The 19,641-nt window shown below is 54.0% G+C and overlaps 1 protein-coding gene across 1 annotated transcript in view; it reads right to left on the bottom strand.

The window, feature by feature from the left end:
* Positions 1 to 2,486: 2,486 nt before the first annotated feature.
* KCNC1 (potassium voltage-gated channel subfamily C member 1) overlaps positions 2,487 to 19,641 on the bottom strand; it is a 42,822-nt gene continuing 25,667 nt past the window's right edge. The window contains exons 2-4 of the mRNA XM_011378201.1: positions 12,938 to 13,871; positions 5,876 to 6,064; positions 2,487 to 3,880 (exon numbers count right to left, since the gene is read on the bottom strand). Of these exons, the coding sequence (XP_011376503.1) occupies positions 3,816 to 3,880; positions 5,876 to 6,064; positions 12,938 to 13,871 (1,188 nt within the window). The 3' untranslated portion in view covers positions 2,487 to 3,815. The remainder of the gene's footprint in view (positions 3,881 to 5,875; positions 6,065 to 12,937; positions 13,872 to 19,641) is intronic.

Here is a 19,641-nt window from a genome sequence, read left to right on the forward strand (position 1 = left end):
GCTTTTATCTCTTACAAATGTTTGATAACTATGCTATGGATAGCAGAACCATAGTCAATGATGTCAACATCATCCACCTGGTTAGCTAATGAACCACAGGAGCTAACTTAAGAAACTACGCATTTATTTTTAAAAATTACTTTTTTTTTCTGATAGACTAATTTGGCCCTCATACTCCTCCCATGTGAGAAAGAGGAAGAGGAGAGTGGGACCCCATCGTGAGCTCACAGGTCTTGGGCCTGACCCCTGGAGTGACTGTTGACAGTCCTTCACGTATTAGTAGGATGTTTACATGCTAACCTACCACACACATTCTCCTCTCTTGATCGTAGGCACCCCATCTTCCCTTGACACCCCCACCACCTTTGGTCTCAGTGGGCCATTTGACCAAAGCTATATGAGATTGTGCTTGGACATAGTGATTCTTGGCCTTGGGCTCAGAGTCGAGCTGCGCACCAGGCCCCCAGACATCCACCACTTCTGAGTGAAGTGACTCAGTGATAAATCAAAACTAGGTGTTAGCAAGTTAGTTGGAGAGTGTTCCAGGTACTAAGGAGCATATGTGTAACTGCTACAAGTTCAGAATTTCAGTGACAAGCACAGAGGGAGGTGAAAGCTTGGATAGGAGAAACCTTGGTAACCAATTTAAGGAGATTCAACTTCATTCATAGGGCAACAGGGCGTTTAAGCAGGAGAGATGATGGGCGGATGTGTATGTGGAAAGTCCGGAGCAGCAAGTGAAGTGGCCCCTCTGTTATACCCATGGCACCTCCTGAAGTGGGGCGGAAGGCCAGGTCCTCAGGGTCCTGGAATTCAGGACCAGCAACTTGTGTTCTGATCAGTTCCACCCCCAGCCCCAGGAAGGCCTTGGGACAGCTTACCCTGAGCTCTGGAGTCAGACCACCTGGGTTAAAATCTTGGCTTCATCATTCATTGGCAGTGTGGCTTTGGGCCAGTTGCTTCTGTACCTTGTTCCCTTGCCTCTACAATGGGCACATCGAATTATCGTGGGCTATCATTAGACAACTTTTCTCAGATGCCCCACACATAGCAGATGTTCAATGTATGTTAATCTCCTTTCTCCATTAGCTACTGTGTCCCTGAAAACCCCTACTCTGAATAGTTTTGTGTTGAGTCTTGCTTAAGTCCACCAGAGGTACTTCCTCCAGGGTGGAGCCCAGGTACAGGGCATATTACCTGCCCTGCAGCAGCTGCGGCTGCCTGGCTCCTACATCCTGATGCTTATAAATGGCTGTTACACACACAGTGTAGATCTGGCAGCCCTTTGGCTACAGGTCCCCTGGACAGAGGCCTTACTGTACTTACTGCCTCACTGACCCCCACCCTTTGGTTCCCCCTCCACACAAGGCGGCAGGAACTTGAGGCAAATGCTTAGAGACAAGAAACTGTTAGATGAGAATTGGACCCCCGCCCGCAGCTCCCTCCCCCATCTGCTTATTTGACTCAGGCCAGGCTGGGAGGTGTCAAAGGAATTGAAATTAAGGGAAGACTGACACCCACTTGTTTGTGGTGCTGGGCAGATCACTCCCCTCTGTCAGTCTCCGTTACTCATCTATAAAATGCTCAGAGGTTGACTGCCATGACTGTTAGGGACTTTTCCACCTACTCATTCCCAGTTTCTCTAATGTATAGAAAAAGAATTGGAATCCCAATCCCCTACTCTACCCCCAACCAAAGCCAAGCGAACAACCCAAGCATTTATTTCTTTAGTAATTTAAGGATCACATACTGCACAGGAAGCTCATATATATCCAGTTGCTACAGAGAATGACAAAGATCCCTAGGAGAGGGCTCCACCCCTTCCAAGATGCCTCCGGGCTGACTAAGGGATATGGGATAAGAGCTCCACCAGGCTGAGCCCAGTGGGATGCAGCTGGGTGAGGCACCCAGACCTGTCAGTCATACCTCTGCCTCTGGCTCCATCAGACTTAAGAACGGCACTAAGAGGGTGGCGACTATGGTCTGCCTGGGGGCTGGGAGCTCTGACATGACCAGATTCAAGGAGTCATGAATATGGCATGACTCGCAGAGACGTTTCTGTATCGGTGAACCCCTAGAGCAGCGGTCCCCAACCTTTTTGACACCAGGGACCAGTGCTCCTGTGAGAATCTAATGCCTGACGATCTGAGGTGGAGCTGAGGCAGTGATGCTAGCTCTGGGGAGCAGCTGCAAATACAGATGAAGCTTCGCTAGCTCTCCCGCCACTCACCTCTTGCTGGGCGGCCCGATTCCAAACAGGCCACTTACCTGTCTGTGGCCTGGAAGTTGGGGACCCCTGCTCTAGAGGATGTGCTCATCTGAGGTCAGGTCTTTGCATGCCCAGTCCTTCCTGAGAGCTGCTTCCCTCCCCTCAGCCAACAGGATCTGCAGGGGGTATCTAGGGAGCAACTTCTTCCTTAGGGCCTGACCAGAGGCCCAGAAAACGAATTGCGACACCGCCTGAGGCAATAAAAACCCAGATCCGTGCTTCATCTCAAAAGTCAGCTTTTTATTATTGAGGGCCAGGGCCCAGGGAGGGGAGGGTGTTGAGCTAAAGCAGCATTGCTCTCTTTCCAGGAAATGTTGCGAGCTGCAGTGAAAGCTCGAGATGTTGCATTTTTTTTTTTTTTTTTACTTAAGCATGTGTTTTTCAAAAATATCATCCTTCCCCACCCCACCCCCCACCACTAATTTTAGAATCGGACCAAAGCCAAGCTACTGTCCTCTGTTTCTTTTGGGAAAATACTATATTTATTCGAGATGCAGAAGTGTGTCTCTGCAAACCTCCGATTGCTTCAGGAAAACAAATCTGCTTTAGACTATACAGAAACCATGATACAAAATTTATTTCATGCTAGAATCGCTTTGCATAACATTGGGCATGCAGTTTTTACTCTGAAGTACTAAATTGCATACAGTGCCAGGTTGTGCCTTAATAAAGGTGGAGGAGGGCCACCCCTCCCGTGGTCCTGATTGTTTGGTGCTCTAAAGAAACACGTGGAAAATCCATACGGTATTGATTATTTACTATGAACAATCTGTTATGAAAGTTGGTCACACTGGATCTACACACCGAAAAGATGACAGAATCAACCTAGACTAGCCGCTGTCAGGGGTCTTGGGGCGATGTCCGCTGGGTCACAAGCATGCCAAACAGAGAGGGAGGAAGGCGGCAGTACGAGTTTCCACAATTCTATTTGGAGCAAAGTTCTCGGTTTCCGCGTGAGAGATGAATTATGAAGGTGAGGTCAATATGACCGATGACTGACCGACTGCCCTTTTTAGAACCTTTCCTCTCGATCTTGTGTACACAAAGGGAAGCAATCTGTTCCCACCCCCCACCCCTCCCCCCACCCCCCACGCCTCCCACATTAATGTACAGGTTTCTACCGAATGCCCTTACAGTCTGGCTCCAACACGTGTGTAAAAGTAAAGAGCTTTGAAAGAAAATAGAGGACTTTTGCTTTTTTCTTTTCATTGTTGTTGTTCAGGGTAATCATACAGTTGCAGGGGCGGGGCTTTGGTTTGCTGGGTTTTCTGTTTAACTTCATGCAAGTCATGCTAAGGAACCCCTCCGCCCCCCTCCGCGAATAAAATGAAATTTTAAAAAATGAAAAGAAGGAAAAGAAATCCTCTATGGTCAGTTACCATTTGGCCGTAGAAAAAGCTACGTCCGTCCTAGTACAATGCCTGGGCCACTCGGACTCGTCCGGCAAACCTGCATGGCGTGAATTTACTCTGTCCGAGGGTGAGGAAGGGCTGCAGGTCCACCCAGATGCTTAATAGCCACCAGTGTCCTCGGCCAAGCCGCCTGGTCAAGTCACTCTCACAGCCTCTGTCGGCATATACTTAGCAATGACAGGGCTTTCTTTGCAAAGATCTGTATGTAAAGAATACAATTAACACTTGAGCTTCTCTTCTTGGCTTTCCCATCCCGCTTGGTACTTAGTTTTTAAGGAAGGAGGAGGAAAGACAGAACAGCCACATGCAGAGGCAGGCAGATTCTTCTCCAGCTGGCTGGATTTCCCATGCAGTGAGCCAGCCTAGCACTCCTCTCTCTCTCTCCTGGGGGAACAGGTAGAGTCCCTAACTCTTGTCCTACTCTGCACATGGTTTGTGGCCTGGAAATATCCTGAGAAAAGCAAGTCCTTGGTGGCGGTCATGACTCCATGAGAGCGGGGCCAGGGAGATGTGGATGGAGACACTTCACCCTTGGTGCCTTCCAAAGACTGGCACCGACACCACCACCTGTGGACAGTGGCTGCCACTGGGCTCCCTGGTCATTATAGGGAATGGGGTCTTCCTCTGTCCCACGCTCCCTGGGCTTCTGGAAGCACAGTAAAGAGACTCTCCTGTCTACTCTTTCAGGCCACACAGATTGATCCAACATTCAGGATGAAGGAGGCAGGCGGCTCGAGCTCACGAGACCTTACCAGGCAGAGCACAGCCATCGGGAACAGCCTACCTGCTTCCCCCTCGCTCCCCTGGGCCCCTGCTCCTGGCATTCTAGAGCCTCCACCCGGGGAAAAAGTCAGTTGCGAAGGGGAGCATTAGACCTATCCCTGGAAGGTGTCAAGGCTGGCAGCCCTCCGCCATGCAGCACCATGCGTGCGGCGCTATGCCGCACTGAGGTCCAAGGGACCTCCAGGCAGGGCAAGGAAGCAGAGACCAGCCTGGATCAGGTGGGCACACTAAGCACCAGTGACCAAAAGGACTTTCCCCATCTCAGCATAGGCTGCCTCTCTTCTTCTGTATTTGCCCTTTATTTTGAATTCTGCATTTTCTCCTTGTGAATTATCGAACCACTTCAAATACTGGAGCAACCGTGAATGACCACAGGCTACACCAACTGTTACTCTGAAAACAACTATCTCTGTGGCCCAACCTGCTCACCCCGGCCAGCATGCACCCCGTGTGAGCATGTGAGGTGCTCCCAGACATGCATGAGCTGCCCAGCCAGTCCGCTGTGCTTTCTCCACCTTCCAGGCCCAGGCCAATACCTGAAACCTTGAGCTAGGGTGTGCTCTGGGCCCCCGCCCCAAGCCTCTCCCCAGCCCATGCTCAGTCAGGTTCTAGTAGAAATCTTTTCCCCAGGGTGTCTGCCTAAGATAAGGGTCTGGTAGGAGTCCTTGAGCAGAGGCCACCACAGGCTCAGCTTTCATCAACCACAAGGGGGCGCTGACCACACCCGGGCCCGGCTAATGGGCACTGGGGATGGAAGGGGCTGCAGAGTCCTGCGTAACCACTTTCCCTTGGCAAATTCTCTGTCTGCCACTAGCAATATTCTGACTGGCACACACCTTCCCCCTGCAAGGACACTGGCCTCACCCCCAAGGCCTGAAGCCACCTCTATCTTCCTCTCCCACTAATCTGTGGATTCTCTTCAAAGGAGGCCTCGTTCAGGACATGAATCTTGGGTGGCCAAGGCCACAGGGTCCAGGCCAGGCCAGGCCCATCACACTGCCTCCTCAACTGAGGGACAGAGGAGGTCACTTTGCCTTTTGGGCCTGACTTGCCATCTGCCAGAGCAACCTGGAGCATCCGGGACTCCTCTCATATCCCTGGGTATCCCCAGGTATCCCCAGCCTTAGGGTCACGGCCTGTAGTCAGCCAGCCTGTCTCCAAGTTCCTATCTACCCTTTAGGTACCACCCCACAGCTGCCTGGACCTCAGCTTCTCTCTGCCAGCCTGACAACCCACTTGAGAGAGAGGGACTCACATCTCCAGGGGCTGGCCCTGGGGGCTCCTTCCGCTCCCTGCCCCCCATCAGTGTGCCTGCCTGCCCCTCAGCACCCCTTGCCCACCGCCCCGCCCACCCATCTGCAGGAGCGCGAGGCAGCCCGGCTGATGCAGTGCCCCAGCCTCCTCTACATACCCTTTCTCATTCCTCCACCAGGCGGGCACGCGTACTCCCCGGTTGATAAGAGGAAGCAGGGTCCGTATCTCTCGCGGGTGCCCGAGCGCGTAAAGGGCAGGCCCTCATCGGGGGTGAGGGCCTGGTCTATGTGGGGGCAGTCTTCGTTCGCCAGCGCGGCCTTCGCCACCTCCCCATTCAGTTTGGAATCTTCAAACATATAAGCAGAAACTATTGAGACACTGAAAACTGTTTAGTGGGGGAGGGGAAAGGCCAGAGCGGGGGCATTGACAAAGGGCAGCCCATCCCTGAGGACGAAAAAGCGAGCAGGCCATGGAGGGAGGCACGAGGCTGGGGGGCCCTGGCTCATTCAGGTAGCCTGTGGGCTGACCACTGTGCTGCAAAGGAGGGGCTCCTGGGTTTGCTCAAAGTTTGCAAAAAGATGAGCTGGCGGGCCCAGCAAGCGTGGTGCTGGGGGCTGGGCCCAGGGCCCAAGGCGGGGCCAATGAGACAGGATGGTGCGGATGCAGACATGGGTAGGAGGCCAGACACAGAGCTCAGGGAGAAGACAGACAGACACGCAGAAACACTCCAGTCCAGAGGGGCAGCCTTTTCTGACCCCTCTGCTGCTGACCAGAGCCTGGTTGCCTCCCACCCATATCCAGCTCAGGCTTCCTTAGCCCCATTCAGACCCCATCGATCAATTTTAGCCCATTCCCCATTTAGATCCCATCTGATCACTCACTTCACATCCCACACACATCCTATCTGATCACTTAGCCTGCCTGAGCGCCCCGCCCCCCATGTGGATCCAATCTGGCCCCTGTACGCCCTGCCACGCAGACGAGGCCTGGTCACACAGTATCCTCCTTCCTCCATACAGACTCAGCCTCATCGCTCTATGTGCTCCATCCCCATACAGACGAGGCCTCTAGCCACACAGTCTCCTCCATCTCCCACACAGACCCAGCTGGACCATCCAACCTGCTCCATCCCACACACACTTAACACTGGTCACTCAATCCGCTCTGACCTCCATGCGATGGAGCCAGTGTTTTCTACCCTGCTCTGCCCCAAGTGGGCCTGGTCAGCTTGCACAGGCACAACAGGGATGTATGCATGAGACAGTGACAGCGGGTCATGATTGGGAGGGGGCTCCCATTCCTCTGTCTCCTCTCAGCAGCATCACCCAAAAAGCAGAGCAAATGGAAGTGTAAGGACGACAGTGGCTGATGGACTCAGGTGGGGAAGACAGGCCTTGGCCTCTGTGGTAGCCTGAGAAGAAACGTGGGAGGAGCTCTGGGGGCGTGTTCACTGGGTGGGGGGGGGGCGGGTGGCAAAGTGTGGCCAGAGCAGGGAGCTCACTCTCCCAAGTCCAGAAGCAGCACCATGGAAGCTTCTGGAGCTAGCAGAAGTAGCTCTGTCTGGCCTCTGCCCCTGCCCATCACTCTTGGGGACTGAGCCTACCCCACTCTCTCTGCCCTCAGAGCAGAGTCTTCCTGGCCAGAGTGGAGCCAACTCAGTCCTCACGGTGGGCACCGTGACTTTCTCAAAGACTTCGTCTAGGGTGAGAGCCTACAGGGAAGATGATACCAACATGGGTAGGACCACAGCAGGGTAGGCTCTCTGAAAGACTAAAGGTGGGGGCGGGGAATCTGGAGAAAGTCTCCTCCCGATTTGGGCCTTTTCCATGACCCTGTTCACATCATGTAACTACACGCAGAGGTGATCCTTCCCTGCGGGCACACGCTCAGCGTGTCCGCAGGTGGGATCACAGCCCGTGTGCACATCATGTCACTACAAAGAGGCAGTCAGTCAAAAGAGAAATGGACCAATCAGGTTTATTCATAAAGCAAATCCAAAAAAAAAAAAATCCCATCATAATTTTGGAACTTAAAAAAAGTCTGTCATACAAGATGGCAAAGCATTTCACGTACAGTACGTTTCTTGACAAATCCCAGGGGCTTCACTCCCCGATTTACTCTGAGCCAGAAAGGCCAGTTACCAAGGTAACTCTGACACCACATGACTGGGGCTGGAGCCTCTCTAGGGTCTAGGGGCTGCCTAGCAAGTAGGGCGTGTCTGCAGGCACACATGTGTGCGCACAGACACGCCTGGTCCTGCCTCCCACTCTGGCTGGCCCCTGGCTTCCCTCCCAAGGGTCTCTGGGCTGAGGAGGAGGGTAGTTGGGGAGAAAGAAGGGAAGACTAAGGGAGGAAGATGTGGATGAGGCTGTGGAAGTCAGGGCCCATAGTACCTTTCACAAATTCTCCTCAAGGGGAAAACAGCAAGTCCTACGCAATGGCTCTGCCCCACAGCGCCATGCACCCAGAACATCCAGCTCCCACAGCTTTAAAAGGGTCCAAAGTTAGGGCTGGTTTTTCCCTGCAGGGCCAGGAGCCAGGGGGCAGCCATCAGGGACTCCTGGGTAGATACGAGCTTTGTACCTTTCCCGCTCTGGACATCACTGGGCCCGCTTCTCCTCTCCGCCAAGACTTTGAGGAGGGGGCTGTGACTGGGCAGGGGTATTTAGGTCTCACTCTGTAAAGGAGCCAGCTCCCCTGGGCTGTTGGTTTACCTGTGGTTTGGGGTGCTCTCAGAAACTGGGACGTTCTCCCTCCCAACTCCAGAAGGGTGGTAGGAATGGGAGAAACCGAGGAGGGGCCGACTCTCTAAACCTGGGGAACCCGTGAAAAAGGCCAGAGGGTCAGCTCACCCAAGACTGCTCCCACCGTCTGCCCCCACCCCACCCCTCGGATGAGATGGCCCCCGGGAGCCTCTGTTCCCACCTGCTCCCCAGAAGGCGAGGAGCCTGCCTCCCTTGGCCCAGGGCCCCGTGGCCCCCACTACACCCGAGGGCTTGCGATGATGAAATGGCAGCATGGGCAGCGTCTCACGGAGATGGTTTCCAGGCTTTGAAATGGGCTGAGATAGATGAGCATCCGCAAAAGGGTCATTTTTTTTTAAACTTTGGAGCAAGGAGAACCTGGCGCCGGGGCTTTTCCACCCTGGTCTCAGGCACCGCCATCGTACTTACTGTTCAGACCAGCAGTGGGCGCTGGTTGGGGGGAGCGCACAGGGCTGGGGTGGGGTTGGGGTTGCTGGGCATATTCCTTGGGTTTAGCCCCAAGGAATCTGCCCAGCCAGGAGATCAGGGAAAATGTCCCAGGCTAACTGGGGACAGTCTGTGAGAGACACGAGTAGAGTACAATCACGAGAACTGGCACAAGTCATGCAACAAAACGAGGAGAGAGAGAGAGAAACATGATTAGTGGAAAGAGAGGAAAAGAGAGAATGTGAACAACACAGAAAAGAACACCCAGGCCTGGCCCTCAGAGTTGGCTCATTCCTCCGATCCTTCCCCTTAGCCCGCCTGGGGGCCACGTGGACTCAGGGCACCAGCTGCCCACCTTGGCCCTGTATCCGAGCAGAAACTTGGTCAGCTTGTGCAGAGGGGCCCAGCCCACACCCGCCCTGCCCCGTGGGCTAGCACCACCCCTGGCACCCTCTGCAGCCCAGCAGGGGAAAGGTGGCGGGCCGGGGCCAGGGGTACTCTGGACTCAGCTGCTCAAGGGAGAACCCCCCACCTCCCCCCCAAAGTCGTCCCAGAGGTTGCAGTGGTAGTTCCCAGGGGCCCAGGCAAGGTCTTCTCTGGGGCCTCGCTGCTGCTCCGTGTGCCTGTGGGCACCACCCCTCCCCCATGCCAGCCCCCTGCTCACCTATGGTGGGACCCCACAGCCTCAGATGCAGCACCACAAAGGACCAACCCACATCACAGGAGCAGAGATGAACAAGACACACGTGAATGGACATGGCAGGACACAGGGAGCAATCTGAGTTGTCCAGAGCAAAAGGTCTAGGCCATCTCCACCCCCAACTACAGATGGGGAAGGGAGCTCCTTTCTGGGAGAGGAGAAACTTCTCCTGGGCCATCAGCCCCAGGTAGCCCCTGACGATGTGGGGTGCCCTCCTGGCATCCCCCGAGAGGCCCTACAACCCCCCAGGACAAATCCCCCAACACTGAGGCCATGCCAGCCATGATACAGAGGAAGAGACCAGACCATCACACAGTCACACAGTCCTGAGGCTTCAGGGAAGACCAGAGGTGGAGGGGAGGGGAAGGGACTGCGGCCGCAACTGGGAGGACTTGCTGGAGACCTGGGGTCCTGCTGGGTGGGAGAGGTGCCCTCAGAGCTCAGCATGTTGCACTTGGCCTCAACCTAGGTTCTAAAAGTGGAACTGGAGAACCCCAGGTTTGGTTGAGGCCACCTGAATGCCCTTAGGGGTGGAGGGAGGCCGCAAAGAGCGTGGGGGCTGCATCTCGCTTCCCTCAGTTCCTGCAGGGCTCAGTCTCCACTCACGTTTGCTTTCCTCGCCTCTGGCCTCCCCCAACTCACTCGCAAACACACCTCCAGCCCCACGCCTATCTAGGTGGGTGGATGGCTGCAAACAGAAAAGAAGGTAACCGGGAAGAGGCTAAGGGAAGCAGCGATGAGGGGACTCTTCCTAAGGACCACACCCCTCTTGGTGATAGAGAATTCAGGTCTCACACACCAGCTTTTGGAGGAATGAGTGTTCTGGTGTGTGATGAGGCGGGGGGCGGGGGGCGGGGGGTCTGGTGTCTCAGAGCCAAGGTGGACAGGTCTGCATATCAGGATAGCACCACCAGGGTAAGTGAGTACGTGAAAAGGGAATGGAGATCAAGTGTGGGGATGGGGAAGGGCAGTGGGAAGGCAGGAGGATCCCAGCATCTGGGCTCCAGAGGACAAGGTTGGGAGGGTCCAGACCCCCTCCTCAGCAACAGAGACTGTTCGTGCCAGCTCTGGGTTCTTGAGATCTGGGTCCAGAGCAAGGAGGCTCCTAGGAGCAGGGCTGCCATGGCTGTGGGGTCCAGGGGATCCAACAGGAGTGCATGGGCTTTACAGGTCTGCTGCAGCATGGGAAGAGGGCTTGTGTCCCTGGAACTAGCTGGTGTACATGTCAGAACACACACATCTGCAGTGTGTGTGCATGCATGTGCACATGCATATGTGTGTGTGTGTGTGTGTGTGTGTGTGTGTTTGTGTGCCCTTAGCACATGGAGAATACTGGCATTGTCTAGGAGTACAGAGGAATCTGTGCCTGGCTGGAGTGAACTGGGGATCCTTGACAGGCTGGCCTGGTACCCATGTTCGGGGTACCAATCCTGAAATGTCTAGTGTTGGAAAGGATGTGATGGAAGGGCCAAGTAGTGCCATGGTGATGCCACTCAGGCTGAGCTCTTCCTGCTGGGGTCCAGAGTGGAACTGGGGGCTAGGCCAGCCCAGACCATCCCCCAGAACCCCAGGAACTGTCCTTGCCATGACGGTGGCTCTTGAGGTCTAACAGCTAGCTAGTTCAAAGCAGAGAAGTGGAGCAGGAGCTTTCCACCAGCCTGTGCCTGACTCCCCAAGCAGAAGCCATGCCTAGGCCAGGGAGCCCAGCCCCACCTCAGGCTCCCTATTCCAGCTTCTGAGACCCCTGCACTCCTCTGGCTCAGCCCAGGACACTAATCACATTCCTCTCAGGAAGGGAGAGGGACAGGGGGTGTGAAAAGGGGCTGGTGAGCCCCCATGGGCAGAGAAGTGGGCCTTAGGGGCATTGCTCTGGGCAGCACAACTGTGGGATGAAGCCACATCCGGAGAAGGCTGGGGGTAGTGGGCCATAGAGCATATCAGCAGGGGAGACGGAATCAGTCATCTGCTAGGGGAGGCCACCCAAACTGAGAGAAACTTGCTCATCTAGGGCTGAGCTAGGCTGCAGGCTCCCTGCCAGACCTGGACCTGGGATGTCCTTCATAGATTAAAGTGACTTATCACTCACTCAGCCTCCCTCACCCCACGCTCCTTCTTAGCTCAGTGCTGTATTCTTCTCTGGGTCATCCATTCTCTTGAAATCCCTGTGTCCACAGAATAAGTTGATGGTATTCCATGGGTAGAGGTAGACTATGGGCTTTATATCTTCGGACCAGAGCCCCGTGATCAACTTTATGTGCTATGTGCAGGTTCTCATAAAACTGAGATAGTCCCATAACGAACCACTAGCCATGGAATATTAGAATATATCCCACGGTGACTAGTATTGTTTCATGGCCCCCCTCCCCCCTCCCACCGAATTCACGGGAAAGTGGTTGTACACTGGTTGGGGTGTCATGTATTGCTGCTGCAGTCCCTACTGCCAGGTGGGGAGAACCCTCGGTGGGAGATTGTTGCTGGTCTGTAGCGCTTTCGTCTAAGCTGCCCGGGGTGGTGGCCCCTCTAGTCCTTTGCTCGCCGGCCACTTCCATCAGAAAGCCATCGGAAACTCCCACTCGACCATCAACCCAAACAGACAACGTGAAAGCTAGAGTCACTCCAACAGGTTCCTAAAGATAAATGCTAAACTCTAGAGTGGTGGTAGAAGATGAGTTGGATCGGCATGCTGTGGGGGAAGTAAGCTTGTTACGGAGGGCTGGAGGCGTCTCCTAAGACACACCTGGAGCTAGGCAGCTGGAATCAGAGCAGGAGTGCTACTCAGCTATGGAGGCAGGCTCTGTCGGGGGTGAGAAGCCTTCCTACTGCCTTTGCAGAGACCCTCCTGCCAGATCCCATGCACCATTTGTGCCGTCTGCACAGCCTGAAGGGAGCCACGTAAAGACCAAATCAGAAGCTGTCTGCCATTTCCAAATCACACCCACCCCCGCCCTGTCTGGACACCAGGTCAGTGGCCTGAGTCAGAGACTCACGGTGGACTCCCGCCCGCCGAGCAGCAGCCCCTCCACCCCCGGGCTCCTGCTAAGAGAGTCCTCAGCAACCACGCGGGCCACGTCGTCTCTTCAGAACCTCACGAGACCAGCGCGTCAACCTCCTTACCCAGGGCCACCAGTGAGGTTCCTCTAGCTGGCTCTTGCCTCGTGAATTTGGCTGCCCAGCATCTTCCTGGGCCCCTAGGCTCCACACCTCGAGATTGAGAGCGGGGTCCGGGGTCGCCCACGGAACTAAGGAAGCAGTCTGACTGAATCTGGAATCATCGCTACGGGGGCAGAGGTGAAAGGTCAGATTGACATGCCTCTAAGAGGTTTCCTACCTGCTCTGTTAATTTCTAAAATTTCTTCCTGGGCCAGCGGGCATGTGTCACTCTGAGTACTGTGGTGTGGAGAGTTTACGACAGATTTACAATAATTGGGAGATCCCAGCTGCGGTGGCCGTGGAATATGCTTCTTTTTTTTCTTTGGTAGTTTCTGCTTAGCCATGGCTAAGGAGTAATACATCCCGAAATTGTTCACGATGACAGGCACAGGCATGGCGATGGTCAGCACGCCCGCCAGCGCACACAGTGCTCCCACCAACATGCCGGACCACGTCTGCGGGTACATGTCTCCATAGCCCAGTGTTGTCATGGTGACCACGGCCCACCAGAAGCCAATGGGGATGTTCTTAAAGTGGGTGTGTTCACTGGCACTGGGGTCATTGGGCTGTGCCCCAATCCTCTCGGCATAGTAGATCATGGTGGCAAAGATCAGGACGCCCAGGGCCAGGAAGATGATAAGCAGTAAGAACTCATTGGTGCTGGCGCGGAGTGTGTGGCCCAGGACCCGCAGGCCCACGAAATGGCGGGTCAGCTTGAAGATGCGCAGGATACGCACGAAGCGGACAACGCGCAGGAAGCCCAGGACGTCCTTGGCAGCCTTGGAGGACAGGCCGCTCAGGCCCACCTCCAGGTAGAAGGGGAGGATGGCCACGAAGTCAATGATGTTGAGCGAGTTCTTGATGAACTCTACCTTGTTGGGGCAGAAGACGACACGCATGAGGAACTCGAAGGTGAACCAGACCACGCAGACACCCTCGATGTAGGTGAGAAAGGCCTCCGTCTCCGCTTCCCGGTAGTAGCGCACTTGCGTGCCATTCCGAACATTCTCGATCTCCGTCTTGTTCACAATGGGGTTGAAGCGCTCGTGGGTCTCCAGGCAGAAGGTAGTGATGGAGACCAGGATGAAGAAGAGGGAGGCGAAGGCCACATACTGTGGGGGAGAAACACACAGTGTCAGAGGGGAGACCCTCTCTCTCAGAGCAGAGAAAACTGGGGTGCCTTTGTGTTGGGCCCCGTCAGGCCAGAGTCGGAAGACACCTGCATGATGACCCCTCCAACGTGGGGCCAAGCTGACAAGCCACCTTTTCCTCCTCAGAGCACGGAGGAAAGAAGCTTGGGGAGTTAAGGTGTTGGGGCAGAGATTGCTTTGTTTTCGCAAACGCGTTTCATTTCCTCCTGCGCTGGCGGCTAGACTGCATTTCCCAGCCTCCCTTGGGGTTAGATGGGGTCATGTGACTGAATTCAGGCCAGTGGACAATGCACAAAAGGGGTATGCATTAATGCCAGGCCTAGCTCATAAAACCTTCCTACTCAATCATCCATGCTCGCTCTTCCATCCACTGCCAGGCAAATGCTGAAGCCCTAGGAGCCAGCAGGGCCACCAGAAGGAAGAAGCCCGAGTCCCTGGAAAGAAAAACCACTAAGTACCCTCACTGAACTATCGCCTGAGTGGGAAATAAACTTCTACTGTGGTAAGCCACTGTGATTTGGAGGTGCAGGAACTGATTAAAGCATTTAGCCACCCTGACCAATAAAAGTGACCTAACTTTCTGGGGTCGAAGTTGGCAAAGAAATGAGGGGCCGGGTCTGGTGGAATCAGGCCTCTCAAAGGCCACATCCTCCCTCTTTGTCCCTTCCTCCTTCCGTCTATTCACTCTCTTTTTCATAAATCTGTTCCTCACTCACAGGGTCTCTCTTAGGTTTTATTCCATCTAGAACTGAAGAAGATGTATATCTGTCTCAGGGCCTTAGAAGGCTTTTTTACCCATTCTCTCTCTACTCTTAGGAATTCACATGCCCAGCCTGGAGGTGAGTGCACCATCCTTGGAGGTATTCAAATAGAGGCTAAATGGTCGTTTGTCAGAGAGATACAGTTTTACAAGTTCTGGCATCAGGAGAATTGGACCAGGTAGCCTCAGAGGCACCATAAACCACAAAATCCGCTTCTCTCCTGCTGCTTGCCAGTCCCAGAGTAGGAGTGTGGGTGAGAGGGAGGAAGAAGTTGTTGGGGTGCTGGGGCTTTCCAAACATATGTAGGTACCTGCTCTTCTCAGACCTCACCAGTGAGAAGGAAATGGCTGGAGTAAACCAGCCTGTCCAGAACCACCAGGTCCGCCCCTGAGCCCCCTGCAGAAAGGTTCAGGAGACCCTTTGGTTTGGTTTGATGGCCCTATATGATGAACCCTTGGGCTTCTTGAGCCACCAGCAGACATGGGAACCCAAGGAAAGAGAATCAATCAGCTGAGTTTCAAACCCTCCTGCTCAGACTGTATTCCAGGCAAGGTCTCTTCTTGAAGTTGGGTCTCCTTGGAACTCTAACATACCATGGCCTCCCTTGGCACTGCCCTGGGCAGATGGAACCAATCAGCTCTCCTGCAGGGGCCCAGCTGGTCTTTCCTGCCTGCATGTTCTGGCTGCTCCCTTCCCTCTGGGCTCCTCTTCTCCCAGCTTGGCCAAAACAGATCATGGCTGGAACAAGGCTGTCTCCCTGGAGGCAGCCCTGGGCTGCAGTCTGGAATAGGTGGCACCTTTGTTCTACACAGCCACCTTCATAGATAGCTTCAAGAAGTGCCACTGTCTCACTCTGTATCTGCAGCAGGAGGTGGCCATGCTGCTTCTAGAAATTTCTTTAGTTTGTAGTGATGGTCCTTCCCCACCTGGTTGGGTGAGGGGCAGCACTAAAAGTCCCAGAACAGCCCTATCAGGGTTGACCATGGCCATGGGACGTGGCGCCCAAACTGGAAGGGATCTAGAAGCCAAGAACTACGTGAACCTTCCAAGCCACATTTCGGGTTGTGAGAAAGAGAAAAGAAAGAGGAAGAGGAAAAGTTAGCATTTCAGAATATCAACGTTAGAGCAGCCTTTAGGCATTATATGGTCCAAGATGCTACATCTTACAGACGGGAAGCCTGAGCCCAGAAACGAGAAGAGATCTGCCCAAGCCAATCATTATGGCATGCTAAGAGCCCTATAGACCTTAGAGCATTGAGCAATTTTCAAAAATTTTATCCCAGACTATCAGTTGTGATTCCTATGCATCCTTCCTCCAATCTGCCCATCCCTCCTTTCTTTTATTCACCTATCATCCATCTGTCCATCATCCATCCTTCTTTCCTTCCATCCACTCATCCTTCCTTCCTTTTATCCTTTCTCCATCCCTTTCATTGACACATCCATTCATCTTTCTTCCCTCCCTCTCTCCCTCCCTCCCTTCCTTCCTTCCTTCCTTCCTTCCTTCCTTCCTTCCTTCCTTCCTTCCTTCCTTCCTTCCTTCCTTCCTTCTTTCCTTCCCTTCCATCCACTATTCTTCCTTTTATCCTTTCTCCCTCTATTTTGTCTACACATCTAGTCATCTTTCTTCTCTCCCTCCCTCCCATCCACCTTTCCATTTTTCCATCCTTTCTTCTTCACCAAGCACCAGGTTATGCTTAGCACAGAGGGGAATAAGACTTCAGCCCAGCCATCTGGGAGCTCCTTGCCAAGCTGAGGGTTAAGGACACACACAGAGATGAGTACAATGTAGTGGCCTGAAAAGGTGAGCCCCCTCGGTCCTGTGAAGTGGGTGAGGTTTGGACAAGATGGGGCAGGGTGGGAACTTAAATCAGATCTTCCAGCTCCAGAAACAGCTCTGTACGGATCCAGAGAGTGATGATTTGGGTCACCACAGAGGTAAAACAGGAAAGCAAAGTGGAAGCAACTGAAAAAGGCCACCAATTCTGTCCCATGTTTATCCAGCTCTTTCCATCACCAGAGTTGCCAGAGCTCTAGAGCTAAATACACATCCTCAACTGCTGGGTACTTGGCCCTGGATTCCCTCTGGAAGGCCCCATCTTGGAGCTTGGCATTCATAGCCCAGACTCCCCATGGGCAGGTCATGACCCCAGTCACGCTCCCTTCCCTGGCCTTTGTGACAGAGGGATGCCAAGAGGCAGAACCCAATGCACCCCTGGGCTCCTGACCCTGAGCAATGGCAGAAGGCAGGAGATACCTCCCTTCCTCCTTGTCCCATAAATCATGGCATCCCCCTCCTAAAACAGCCCGCATCTATCCTCTTCTGTCCCCTCTGCTTATATGTGACGTTCTCTCCACAGGGCCACTGCTATTAAAGATAACAGGTTTCAGCCACCAGTCCAGCCTCCGCAAAGCTACCAGAGGAAGCAAGCTGCCGCTGCAATCCCAGCTCTGCCCATGACCACGCTGTCCACTGTGAAAAGTCCTAACTCCTCAGCCTGGCACAGAAGGCTTTCCGTGTCCTGGCCTGACTTCTTTACACCAAGGAGCCTCCAAATTTACTCCCTGGGAGGCAGCGAGCTTGTCTCCAACTCTGGCTCATTAGTGCTCAGGGAGGCTCCTGGGAACAGCCCAGACAAAGCACTGATGTCCCAGGAGCCTTCTCACTCCCAGGTGCCCCAACAGGCCCTTAGAGCTCTCATCCCATTTGTTCCTCTCATTGGACAGATCCTGATAGGAAAACTGAGGCTCAGAAACAGGTCAGGTCTTATAAAATTAAAGTAGGAAAACAATCCTTGGTTCTCAGCCATCAGTGGGGAGCCTATTAGATCTTTCCTCTCCAGGCCCCAGTGCCCAAAGAGCTGGGTCAGGAGTGGGCAGCATTAGCCAGGCCTAGAGCCAGACACTAGGGCTTCTTCTCCAGAGGAGCCAGGAGAGGTAGAAGGCATGCCTCCTGCCCTGCTTAGGCTCCTGGGGCCTTCCTTACGGCCTTTGCTGTTGGCAGGCCTGGTGCTTTGTCACAGGCAGAGCCCCAGCAACATCCAGGTCCAAGTGGGCCCTTGGGAGGGCTGAGGAAAAAGGTGCCCCTGGCTTGCTTAGATAGCCACATACTAGAGACTAGCAAGTCGGCCATGGCACACAGCCAAAGCAAGAGCTCACATCTAGCCTAGTCCCCAACTCCCCTCTGATCCGCCACAGGAAAGCTGAACACATAAAGGAGAGAGGAGAAAGCTACCAAAGCTAAGGACCTACTCTGCACCTTTAATCCTTGTACAACCTGGTCAGACAGATGATCATACCCCACTACGTTAAAAAGGAAACCCGGGCACGGAGAAGTTCAGGGCAAACCAAGGGTTGAAAGCTAGGAACGAAGCTGCAGCTTGAACTCAAGTCTATCTAGCTCAAGGGCCTAAGCTCTTTCCACCACTAAGGTGACCACAGCTCTTGGGACTAGGAACACAGCCCTGCATACTGGGGAGCTGACCTTGATCATGTCTGCATGGTTCATCTTGGACTTTGGCACCCATAGCCCAGACTCTCTGAGGGCAAGCTATGCCTGTCCCCACTGAGAGTGAGCCAGGGTGCCTGGATTCACAGGCTGGAGACCAGCCAAGCCTGAATAATTCTTGGGCCTTGCTGCCCAGGGCTTGCTAGTGCCTGGAGCCACAGCAGCCCCAAGGTGGGGAGGGTGTGGAGGGTGGGCAGGGAGATGCAGCCCCACCTTGCTCAGGGAATCAATGCTGACAGCACACTTCGACAGTCTAGCCTACATTCGCGCCTGTCCTACCTCCTTGAAGACCCAGACAAGGCAGGGTGAAAGATGACCTCAACCTGCTCTAGAAGTTCAGCCAAAGGGAAGGGGAAAGAGTATAGGAGGGGAGGACCTGGGATCAGCTGACTCCTGGCAGGGAGAGAACCTTTGCCTGGAAGGTCCAGGGCAGCAAGCCTTGGGAGTCACCTCTACAGCAACCCTGAGCTGTGTCACTCCCTGTAGAGGCTGCAAGCAAGGGGCAGGGGCCGCACTCCATGTGAGCTATCTGCCTCCCAATCCCCAGTCACCCAGAGGACATGAAACAGTCACCCACAGACCACAGACAAATACAACTGCCCAGAGTTCGCACCTACCCCATTACCTAAGGATATACACTGTGCATGTGGCCACACAAACTACCATGGTGTCCAGACCACACGCACAGAGAGAGAACGTAGGGGCCCATGGACTGCACTGAAACATGCCGGTTACCTCATACCTAGCATGAACACCCAGGTGCTGTACTGCTAGGTACATACCCTGCAGCTCCCATTAAGTACTAGCAAGTATATATTCAGAGTACACAGATGATGCAGCAATGGTCACCACACAATGCATGCACTACGAATAAAATAGACCTCAGGCATTGCCACTCAGCTGGCCCCTCATCTGCCCACCTCACCCCCGCTGCGTGTGACTGACTCAGTATCTGTCTCTCCAGCCTGGCTTGCATCTGCCTCCTCAGCCTTCCCTCATGCCCTCAGCCTCCCTCCCTGCTCAGATGGTGCTAGCCCCTGGATTTCTCATCTCTAGGGCCTGCCCATCATCCACAGGCTTCCTGATTTCCTGCCACCCAATAGACCTTGTCTCCTTTCCCCAGCCATGAGGTCAGTTCCTCCTGGGCTGCTAGCTGATGAGGGGTGAGCACAGAGGGAGCTTTGCCTGGCAGCCCAGGGGTAATTGTCACCCAGCCTGGCGACCACGCTGTGAAATTTCAAGACAACATAGGCTGGATCTCCTGATAATGCAGCATAAACCCAAGCTGGTAGTTTCTGGCTTTCTTTTTTTCCAGAACCAAATCACAAACTGTGAGAGACCCGCCAATTGTGTTCTAGAAAGTGGTAGCCATGGCAACAGAGCAAGGCATCCCATTTCTATGGTAACCAGGGTGGTTAGGCTGTTGGCTGTAAAGTCAGACAAACCTACTAACGATCTGTTG

Source organism: Pteropus vampyrus, unplaced genomic scaffold (genome assembly GCF_000151845.1).
Source record: "Pteropus vampyrus isolate Shadow unplaced genomic scaffold, Pvam_2.0 Scaffold334, whole genome shotgun sequence".
In the NCBI taxonomy this organism is placed as follows: Eukaryota; Metazoa; Chordata; class Mammalia; order Chiroptera; family Pteropodidae; genus Pteropus; species Pteropus vampyrus.